Source organism: Perkinsus marinus (assembly GCF_000006405.1).
Source record: "Perkinsus marinus ATCC 50983 genomic scaffold scf_1104296958752, whole genome shotgun sequence".
Lineage (NCBI taxonomy): Eukaryota > Perkinsozoa > Perkinsida > Perkinsidae > Perkinsus > Perkinsus marinus.
Window position 1 is genome coordinate 30,979 of NW_003206638.1, and position 11,000 is coordinate 41,978.

Below are 11,000 nucleotides of genomic sequence, written 5' to 3' on the forward strand. Positions count from 1 at the left end.
TTTTCAATACTAGTGGGCCACTAGCAGTGGCTCCCTAGTGTCACTTCTTCCTGTAGCAATATTCATCGGTACCTCACGAGTTGTCTTGCGTCGTTCTTTGCAATGCGCGTAAACATTCGAGGAGTGGGTCGTTTGTGGCTTCCGTACGTTCCCTCTCCGGACTCGCGCGTGGATTGGCGAAGAATGGAAAACTGGCGGAGCCGCGGATCGAACCCACGACCTCGCCCGAAAATTCCGGAAATTTCGACCACTTCTAGAAACATGCTTTCCGGCGCCCGGAAAATGCTTCCGGCGCCCAAAAATTCCTTTCGCCGCCCCAAAAATTCTTTCGACGCCCGATAGAAACTGAGACAGGAGAGAGTATTGCTCGGATGATACAGTCAGTTAAAAATCAATGCGAGAGGCTATCAGAGGTCAGAGACGCCGCGATTGTGCACGATCCGAAGATACTAGTAGCGGATAGTGCCGATGCGATTAGCAATGGATTTGCACAGGTAGTAATTACTGACTCCTCCTCAGGCAGCAGCAGTAGTCGTAGTATCAGTAGCATCAGTAGTCATAGTATTAGTAGCATCAGTAGTCATAATATTAGTAGCATCAGTAGTCATAGTATTAGTAGCATCAGTAGTCTTGGTAGTAGCATCAACTGCCATAGTATTAGTGGCAGCAGTAGTCATCGTTGTAGCATCAGTGGTCATAGTATTAGTAGCATCACTAGTCATGGTAGTAGCATCAGTAGCCATCGTTGTAGCATCAGTAGTCATGGCAATAGTAGCATCAGTAGTCATAGTATTAGTAGCATCAGTAGTCATAGTATTAGTAGCATCAGTAGTCATAGTATTAGTAGCATCAGTAGTCATGGTAGTAGCATCAACTGCCATAGTATTAGTGGCAGCAGTAGTCATCGTTGTAGCATCAGTGGTCATAGTATTAGTAGCATCACTAGTCATGGTAGTAGCATCAGTAGCCATCGTTGTAGCATCAGTAGTCATGGTAATAGTAGCATCAGTAGTCATAGTATTAGTAGCATCAGTAGTCATAGTCTAGTGGCATCAGTAGTCATGGTAGTAGCATCAGTAGTCATAGTATTAGTAGCATCAGTAGTCATAGTATTAGTAGCATCAGTAGTCATAGTATTAGTAGCATCAGTAGTCATAGTATTAGTAGCATCAGTAGTCATGGTAGTAGCATCAACTGCCATAGTATTAGTGGCAGCAGTAGTCATCGTTGTAGCATCAGTGGTCATAGTATTAGTAGCATCACTAGTCATAGTCTAGTGGCATCAGTAGTCATGGTAGTAGCATCAGTAGTCTTGGTAGTAGCATCAACTGCCATAGTATTAGTGGCAGCAGTAGTCATCGTTGTAGCATCAGTGGTCATAGTATTAGTAGCATCACTAGTCATAGTCTAGTGGCATCAGTAGTCATGGTAGTAGCATCAGTAGTCTTAGTATCAGTAGCATCAGTGGTCATAGCATTAGTAGCATCAGTGGTCATAGTCCTAGTAGCATCAGTAGTCATAGTAGTAGCATCAGAAGTCATGGTAGTCACTATGATGAACATGGAGTTTTACAGGTACTCCGAGGCTTCACGCACACGGGACTCGATGGTAGCTTCCGCTGGCCCGATGCCGCTGCCAATGCTCCGACAAAAATACGCCTATTTTGCTGGGTTCACATGGATCGGAAGGTCAAGGAGAACCTGCCGCAGTATATCTCAAAGGAGACGGAGAACTCTAAGGAAGCCGTAGAGGGGCGCCGTGCCGAATTCCGAGACGACATAAGAGCCCTACAGAGAGCACCGACCGACGACGTGTTCGCTCAAGGGGCCAGAATGTTTTTCCATAAGTGGCACCAGCTCTATCCTACCTTGGCCGAGTACTTCCGCAAGCAATGGTTATGCGGGAAAGCTTATTGGTACCGAGGATGTGCAGGATTATCCCCGAGTATACCTCGTCATAGCTGTGCGATAGAAGGAAAAAATTGTGGGATCAAGAGAGGTGTGTCAGAGGGAGGGAGGGTCACTCTCAACGAATATGACACCTGAAAGGAATATCAATCATCCTACCAAGTTTTTCAAATGTGAGCGACGATCATTTCCTCAAAAAACATTAAGAGTTCACGTTTATAGATGAAATCATTCGTTCTCAGCAACAGCGCAAGTATTATACAGTACTTGCGCACTACACTGGGAACATAAAACTAGTTGCATGAAGCATACCATCATTATCGTATCATCATGATATCCCAGATATCATACAGTATGATCATTAAATTGAGATGTTTCCTATATTTTCCCGCACGCACTACGCGAACCCGCGAATCCTATCAAATGAGCTTCACGTGCATACTGTTAATTCCTCGTAGGTGGTATCGCCAACATGGCAAGCTTCCCGGGGTTATTACGTGCGATGGAAGAATATTGCCAAGACGAAGCGGCGGCATACACTGGCGGATCTCCATCTATCAATTCACAGAGTGCAAAGAATTCCGCTTGAAAGAATTTTTTCTTTCGAGCCCGAACAACCCTGGCCTACTGCTTGAGCGAGCCAGCAATCTCGAAGCGAATCGATCTCATTAACGATCGCTGAATACCAAGTTTTACCTCAGAATCATGATTGACACTCACGACAAACTCTTTGTCCATAGCAGCAGATTATTGACATCTATGACGAATTTAGGGCGAGCGAAAAAAGCTCCCATGCGCAAATCGTCTGCCCAGGTTCAAACCCGAGTCTCGACTATTTTCCAGATTTTTTTCCAGTTGCAACGTCGTATGTCGGACAATTTAAGCATTTGATAACTCGAGTTGACAGGACTTGCATATCACTGCTGAAGTGAGCTGAAGGCTTGAGGCGATACCATCCGAATGCTATCACCACAACCTCCAAGGTACATTAGCATAGGAACATTCGTTCACAATGCTGAGCACCGCTTAGTATAGAATACGGCTCTAAAGATGCGGCTTAGGCTCGGCGGGCCGCCGGAGGCTCGCCTTCTCTCTTAATAAGAATAGCATTCCCTTATCGAGTGCCTCCATCGGGACCCCTGGCCGAAGCGAAGCGTTTCTAGGAACGATTCTGGGATTTTCTGTTCATAGAACCAGCTCTGGAAACGATCTCAGGAAGTGGGTCTTAGCGCTTAGTTCAAAGGAGCTTTTGCGCGATTTTTGCCAGACTGCAATCCAAGGCTGAACCGAAATGCAAGTGAGAGCGTGTGCTAAACTTCTTTAGAAAAGACGCCTATTCTTTGGAAATGAGGATTTCCCCAGTTGTCTCGCTTCTTAAACAGGACCCTTGATAAAGCCATCTGAATGTCCAGCACTGGCGACTCTACATCCGCGGCACTATCCTGTCTCCCCAAGGAAGTAACGGAAGTTGGGGGGATCTACGCTCAGCTCGAGTGCTGCAAGAACTCGGCTAAGGTAGTGAAGGAGACCAGCGAACCAGTAATAGTAGTAGCTGTTGTTGAATATTAAGGACGATGGAGTTGCGGCGCGTTATTACCAACTTGGCATAGACGAGGCTGGTCGAGGCCCTGTGTTCGGTCCTATGGTCTATGGTGCTGCTATCAGTGATGTAAGCCACCGACTATGTAGTGGGGGTAGGCTCATCACAGATAAGGAAAAGTGACGCACTAGGGAAGATGGGGTTCAACGATTCGAAACAGCTCACTGGTGGGGTAGTCCGTAGTGCTGGTCGGAATTGTCTATTATCAGAGGCGAAGCGAAGCGAATTATTTGAGGATATTCATAATGAGGCCCTCAAGGATGATGGGGTCCTTGGGTTCGCCGTACACGTGTTGACCGCGCATGAGATCAGCACTAAAATGCTGAGGAGGTAGTAGTAGTACTAGTAAGGTTAGTTGTGGTAGTGATGGTATTGGACATCAGGAATAAAGTGAACTTAAATAGAATCTCTCACGAGACAGCCATAGGCTTGATTGAGCACGCCCTGTCTGAGGGCATCAACGTTAAAGAGGTCTACGTTGATACTGTTGGTGACCCTGAGAGGTATCAGAATAAGCTCAGTAGTATATTCAAACGTCGAGGAGTTGACACTATTGTGGTAAGAGCTGATGATAAATGGTGGAGTTGCTCTGAGGCGTTTTAGGTGTGTAAAAAAGCAGATGCGATTTACCCTATATGTTCAGCAGCTTCCATCTGTGCTAAGGTTATTCGGGATAGGCTCGTTGAAGAGGACATATCTTACTACCCAGAGGTGAGCGTCAGGAACTACCCTAGTGATATCAAAAAACGTATTTCACGACTACTGTATATCATCGCGAATATCGAGTTTTTCACAGAGTATTAGGACGCCACTTCACGTAAAACGGGTTGTGAAACTCCAGGGTTTTCGAAGGGAGAACTCATTTTGAATTTTTCGTATGGCTAGGAACACATTCTTCAACCAGTTTTCCATGTGAATGTCATCACCACATTAGGAACATCACTTCTACCATTGGTATCAAACCCTGGGGGTTCCCACGCTTTTCTCAATCTTCGTTGGTCATTCATGGTTTATATTATCAGGGGGAAGGCGTGGCGACGCATTGTAAGAGTGTAAAGGTGGGCAGCGGCTACCCTGGGGACGCTCAGACGGTGGAGTGGTTGGAGAAGGTGAGGTATTCAATCTACGATGTGGTGATGGAGTGGTATCCGTCACAGGTGGTGGATCCTGTATTCTTATTCCCGCGGCAGATTAGATTTTCGTGGTCTACCATCGAAGAGATCGAAAAAAAGAGAGCACTTGAGTTCGATTGGCACGACGATGAGTATCTTGAGGGTAGCTTGCAAAGATTCAGAATAGGTCCGGAATTGTCCTCAGGCAACGATGAGAATAAGCCTGGTGATAATAACAGTAGTGGCAGGAGAGCATCTCAGCCAAGCCTCCAGTCCATGTTCAACGCGGCTAAGCGAGCTCGACGTAAAATTTTCACGAGTCGTGGGATGCTGATTGAGGACGATCGTGAGGAGCTTTGAGTAGGGGGCATCGAATTCAGAAGCATGTTTCTCAAAAGGGAATTTCCGCGTTGTGGAAGTATGTGCTAATAAGGAGATTGTCTACGTGGGCTCGCATTCATCCTCATGTGAGGTTGGCTATTTTCATCTAGAGGTAGAGACCGCTCATATGATTATCTACTACTACCGAGTGGAACTACTACTACTACAACATTTATTCGCCCTATACTTTCTAGTATCTGCTAACCCTCACCAATAGTAGTTGGGGTATTGTGCATCGGTAGCTCGTGACGAAGCTCTACTATATATGATAATAAGAAGCCTTTCTACCCGAGCTCCTCCTCTGCTGTCGTAAGCCTCTACAGCATACCCTTCCAGCCTCCCTATGTCCATCGCGAGTGCCGGCACGAATATGGTCTCTATGTTGATCCCCGGTGGTGGCCTTCTAGGGGCCGTTGGATCAGCTACCGGTCTTTTCGCGATTTGCGCAGTTTGTGGTATCTGGTAGGACTAAGTGAGCTCCCATATTTCATCTTTATTATTAACCTCAGCCTACGATGGTGCTTCGTGAAGTTAAAGCAGTGCTGGCGAGGTTTTGACATTCGAGCCGTTTGTGGTATGGACAAGCTCTTCCTGGCATGGGGCTTTGACAAGGTGACGACGACGACGACCAGCAATGTGAAAAAATGTTGAGGAAATTCTAAGAAGTTCTCAAAGGCTTACATATACTTCTACTCGAATTTGTATATTCTACTAGTGAGGAAAATCACAAACTCAGCTGTGGAAAGCGATCACATATATATTTTTTGAGACGCGTTTTTTAGTACCCGAGTTTTCCTATTACGGTCACTATTCACTCGGCAAAGGACTTCAGGAATACGTCACTCCTGGGGTCAGCTAATCTCTATGTTGTGGTGGAGGCGAAGTATGAGTGTTGCAAGAGCATGGGTGAGCGGATTGCTAACGCGTGTGGTGAAATATGAAATTTTTGAGAATTTTTGATGGCCTCTTGTGATGAGGGAAAAAACTCATAAGCTCCGCTGAAAAAAAACGATCACATTGATGATGACCTGTGGCAGTTAATAAGAACGCAAAATGGGAGGAGACAAGGCGGCTGATGATTCCTCAAGGGTGTTCTCATGTGAAGGCGTCGTTGATGGCTAAGAAGTCCGGCCCGCGCTCGGATACTCTCATCGGTTTAGTGCAATGGTCTGTCGAAAAGCATTTTTTTAAGCAAGCTGATAAGTTTTTGAACGCCAGAAAGGAGTAGGAAGGATTGGATATGCTCTTCCTCGTGAGTGACGGTTTAGTCACAAACTTCACGCTAAGGACGGCAGTGTGGCTGGACAACTGGCCCTCACTTTTCGGAAAGGTAATCATCGCAGTGGGGAAACTAGTGATGTGAAAAATATGTTTCACGACATTGTATAGGGCGGAGTATTACGCCACTTTAAGTGAAACGGGTGAAATTTTATGGGTTTCCTCGGTTGAGCTCACGAGTTTCATCACTACATTATGAAAATCCACATATGATTTGGTGAAAAAGTGTGCAAAAACCGACTATAATATTTTCCCAAAATTTCCGCAGAATTTCCATATTTTTACCATAAAATTTTCCGTAAAATTTTACGGTATGGGAGAGGCTTCGAATAATGAAAGCGTCTATAGTCTTAGACTGTAATTCTATTTTCGCAGTAAGAGGTTACTCAATCGGGCAGGAGACTATCATACCTTTGAATGCGCACACTTCACAACTGCTTGAAATCATCACCTTGTCGTAGTGGATAGTAACATGGATGAAGACTCGGACGCTGATGAGGACCCCGTAGTAGAAGGTCTAGACCCGGACATACACCCAGCATTGTGTAGGTCAACACACAAGGAGAAAGATAATCACAGCTCGATAATATCCCAGCCTCTTGCGTGTAATCGGACGCTAGGCTTGGGAGCTCGCCGTGTGTCAAGTTGATTTCACTCGATAGGAGTTGACTTTCGGTGGAGCCCAGCCGTGTGGTTCGAAATTTGAGGTGTGGTTTTTTCGAACACATTTGTCGAGTATATATTGTCTCGGACGCAACCCTCAGGATTTTCGTAAGTATAGTTGTTCATGGGCCTAGATGGATTTTTTCGCCGAGTTCAGACCACAGACATTTTCCGAATTGCACAGTGCGGGGGGAATATATGCACATGGTCAACTACATGTGTTGAGGGGAAATTTTGCGATATTATCGTTGATTTTTGGATACCCAAAATCGTTCTTCATAAAATAGTGAGGAAACCTACGAGCTAGGTTGAGGAAACCAAACATATTGCTGGAATCGCAGTAGCTCTCCTCAGATCGCAATTACATGTGTGTTTGTCTAGATGGCGAAGTGCTAGATGTGATGGGTGACAACGTACAGAGGAATGTCACTGGTAGTAGGAAAGTGAAGGTTCTCGCGTCGGTCTTACAAGGCCGACTCGAACGTCGGAAGGCCACAAGGCGTCTTGGGGGTAGTGGGAAAGGGAAGGAAGTATTCGCAGCAGTATGCGAGTTGCTCCCCCGGAGTAGTAGTGACTCTGAGCCCGATATAGATGAGCTTAAGAAGAAGGCCCAGGAGAAGGGCTGGGCCAGGGACTATGTCCCGTTGAAATGGTCACATCTCGCTCCTACTACTAATGTGTGGCCATGGATGGTTTCACAGGTTTTGGTGCCTCTGGGAAAGCCGACGAGAATTCGAAAAAGGTATGGTAAGTGTCCATGTTGGTGATATAGGATAACTCTGTAGATCCGGAAGATCCGGATGTGATGATTTCGGTATTGTCTATCACATCAGTCCACCGCGACACAGAGCAGTCCAACTACTTTTCCTTTAAATACAAGAACAGTGGTAGGTAATGCAAATCGATCACTCGGGCGCGCGCTATTTCACTTGTTGGTGGTTGTCAGAGGGAAAGAGTATTGAGGAGCGGTATAGGACAATTAGAAGGGATCGAGAGGTGTGGGTGGACGGATTGGAGCTCTTACGGTTGGAGTGTCGGTTGTTGAAGAAAGCGGAAAATGACAAGTTGGCGTATTGGAGGAGTAGGCCGGTGGCTGAACAGTAGGGCAGGGGAGGTGTACATGGTCAGCTACATGTGTTGAGAAAATTTTTATACTTTACACGAATTCGTATATAAAGTGTTATAATACCTGAGTTTAGGAAGCGATAACATATATTTCTCCGACACTGCATAGAGGGCATCTGATCAGGATGGACGTATGGAAAGATGAGCTTCGTAGAAGAGGATATGCTGATGAGGAAATCACTGAGTATTATAATCATGTATTGCTACAGTCTATGTCGAAAACAGAGCGGGAAAGGGCCATAGCCCAGGCCCAAAGGGTGGTCATCCCTGGGGTCAGTGTTCCTCACAGGGAGGGGCGACCACAGGGAAGTGAAGGGGATAGGGAACCGGCCGGTGTGGTAGAGGCGGAAAAGTAAGTAACAGTTTGTAATTCGGCATGCACTGTTATGATGGTGATGAGCAGGTCTCAGCCGAGAGTGGTCCAAGGGAAGCCGAAGTCCATCCCGAAGGCTCCAAGCCCTTCACCCCCCTCACCCAGTGGAGGGCCTAAGAAGGGGGGTAAGGGTCGCGGGGCATCGCCAGGGGCGTTGAAGAGGCCACTGTTGCCGCCACGTGGGAAGGTGGTGAGGCCACGACCACCTGGCAGTAGGCCGAGACGGGAGGCACCATAGGACTATACCATCCATGGAGATATGCTGTGCTGTGGTCTTATTGGTGTTGTGTTCGTTGGGGAGTGGTATGAGATAAGGCCCGACTCAGTTGATATGTCGTCATCTCCTCCTCCCGAGTCGTTATCGTCCGTATCCTCCACCTCGAGTGCTCCCCGAAGTGCTTTTTACCATCCCTTGCGCAATTCGCAAGGTCGTTTCTATCGGACTAAACGGCATGGACCAGGCAACGGTCTGCGAATGGTCTTCGACTCGGCTATAAAGAATAAACTTGAGGACGCTGGTATCCTCGCGGAATTGTTCGTTGCCCACACACTCCAAGAGATCTATGCTGAGGAGTTCTCCCTTGACTGGTGGAAGACCAGCGCAAGGACGGCCTGCTATCCGGACCATGGTCGCGATGGTGTGGACGATCGGCTCGGGTATGATTTCGAATTACTCGATACTAAAGGTGTCTTCTCTAAGGCGTCGGAGGATGGTCCTCGTTGGGTCCGACTTGAAGTGAAGGGAACATTGCGGTCTGAGGGCACCATCAAGTTCGAGATGTCCCGTAACGAGCTCGCTGTTGCCCAGAACCCCGATGCTGACTATGTTGTTGTTCTGGTTAAGAACGCGGCCGGGGATTGCCCAGTCATTCAAACTGTCCTCACTAACTTCTTCTCGAACATTGAAGAGAAGCGCGTTGCTTGCAAGCCGAGTCAATACTCTATCACTCTAGCTGACCCTGAGCTATACCACAGTGTTCCTAGCGAGATTGCTAAGAAAAGGCCTTCAGACACGGAGTCTAAAATGATGCTCAAAGCGGACGAGAAGAAACTGTGCGATCGAGCTAAACGTATGAAGCGGAAAGAGACTAGTGAAACCCAAGTTACTGAAACTGAGATGCGAGAGTATCAAAAACGTCGAATGAGATGACCTATTCGACATTTGTTCATTACTTGTTACTACTAGTCCCTGTCATCATTCCTTCATAATCCCCTGGTCTCGTGTTAAATAGTGACAAAGTGGGTTCCGTAATGTGCGCACTGAAAACTCAACACACTTCGGGTTTAGCATCACAGCGAGCTGATACAGCACGTGTTGAATAATCAAGATAACCTATAGCACAAACGAGAGTATGAACATAAGCTTCACGTAGCACTGTACAAGTTTGATGAACACATCTATAAACAAAGACTGTTTGTGTCAATGGGCATCTTACTGATGCAAGGCAAGAATGGTACGGGGGTCAACCTTTGCACCATAGAACTCACCGACAGTCCTCTTCGGGGCTTCAGCTGACGACAAGGACGTCAGAACGAACGAATCTGTATTACCAGCAGGAGTCTTCTCTAACCAACGACGAACGGGAAGATTGGCCAACTCCATAGACTCAACATCGGGACTCATAGATGCCATAGACCTCTAGATCCTCGGGAGGCACACCACCAGCATACCATCATGGTATGTTGGTGGTGAGCACCAGCATGGTATTACCATGGTTTAGGGAGGAGCATAGCCGCAGCAGCGGAACCGTCGGCCATCGGAGTTGAGGTATCGACGAAGATAACTCCATATAATTCGAGAGACGTAGTTCATATTTGACCATTCAGATTGATAGACATACACGGTGTATGTCTTATCAGCTGTATAGTCCATATGATGCGGCCATGATCGCTTACCCCTCGAGCTATTCCTACAGCAGCTCCACTCAGTCCCCAGATCCTATACGGGATTTAACCAACGAGACATCAAGCTTCTCGCTACATATACGCCGCTCGGCGAGGTCCTAAGCTAACAGCTGAACGCAGTATCTTGTCCCCATAAAATTCTCCCCTTGGAGACAAAATTTTCTGGCATCAAAAGAACCCTTGCTGGGCAAATGTGTTGGTTGATTCTATATTCTATGACTCTTACAACTGTGATGAGCTTATCAGATCAACTGTTTCTGCGAGACGTGTACTCTGAGGTTGGTCACGTCTTTGATGGATTATCACTTCCCTCTATGCAAGTTGCAATTTTAGTCCAATACTCAAGATAGTGGTAAAGAGGCAGTTTACTGGAAGAATGGTGGAGTCAACGGAAAACTAATGATCTCCGCGACCTTACCGTTCATACAACCGTGTTCAATCACAAGGGGGCTTTGGGGAGATGGCGAGAACGAGATTAGCTCATCGAGTTTGCGCAATTGCTCCTATCTGTTTGATGGCGAACATAGTAATGGACCAGCAGTAGTGAAAACATTGTTGTCACAACAACGAACACTATGATCGCTGGATACCCTTTACGCGCACTCCAGGGCCGTTGCCATCGATACAAGCGACGCTCGAGAAATCCTGTTCGAATG

At 46.7% G+C, this 11,000-nt stretch overlaps 4 protein-coding genes across 4 annotated transcripts; 2 read left to right on the forward strand and 2 right to left on the reverse strand.

Moving 5' to 3' along the window:
• Positions 1–515: 515 nt before the first annotated feature.
• Pmar_PMAR024874 (merozoite surface protein 2, putative) lies at positions 516–1,016 on the reverse strand (the record flags this gene model as incomplete). The annotated part of the gene is made up of 1 exon (XM_002773549.1): positions 516–1,016. The coding sequence occupies one exon, from the start codon at positions 1,014–1,016 to the stop codon at positions 516–518; it is 501 nt and encodes a 166-aa protein (XP_002773595.1).
• Positions 1,017–3,311: 2,295 nt separating this feature from the next.
• Positions 3,312–4,979, forward strand: Pmar_PMAR024875 (ribonuclease hi large subunit, putative; the record flags this gene model as incomplete). Its single annotated transcript, XM_002773550.1, has 9 exons — positions 3,312–3,446; positions 3,478–3,576; positions 3,617–3,674; positions 3,717–3,837; positions 3,891–4,065; positions 4,111–4,218; positions 4,566–4,616; positions 4,665–4,782; positions 4,825–4,979. The coding sequence occupies 9 exons, from the start codon at positions 3,312–3,314 to the stop codon at positions 4,977–4,979; spliced, it is 1,020 nt and encodes a 339-aa protein (XP_002773596.1).
• A 364-nt stretch (positions 4,980–5,343) lies between these two features.
• Positions 5,344–9,589, forward strand: Pmar_PMAR024876 (hypothetical protein; the record flags this gene model as incomplete). Its single annotated transcript, XM_002773551.1, has 12 exons — positions 5,344–5,462; positions 5,510–5,612; positions 5,783–5,906; positions 6,161–6,224; positions 6,269–6,330; positions 7,323–7,593; positions 7,643–7,683; positions 7,727–7,828; positions 7,888–8,041; positions 8,191–8,418; positions 8,470–8,564; positions 8,766–9,589. The coding sequence occupies 12 exons, from the start codon at positions 5,344–5,346 to the stop codon at positions 9,587–9,589; spliced, it is 2,187 nt and encodes a 728-aa protein (XP_002773597.1).
• A 282-nt stretch (positions 9,590–9,871) lies between these two features.
• Pmar_PMAR024877 (hypothetical protein) lies at positions 9,872–10,197 on the reverse strand (the record flags this gene model as incomplete). The annotated part of the gene is made up of 3 exons (XM_002773552.1): positions 9,872–9,951; positions 9,991–10,076; positions 10,151–10,197. 3 exons carry the CDS (start codon positions 10,195–10,197, stop codon positions 9,872–9,874), a joined length of 213 nt encoding a protein of 70 aa, XP_002773598.1.
• Between the last annotated feature and the right edge of the window lie 803 nt (positions 10,198–11,000).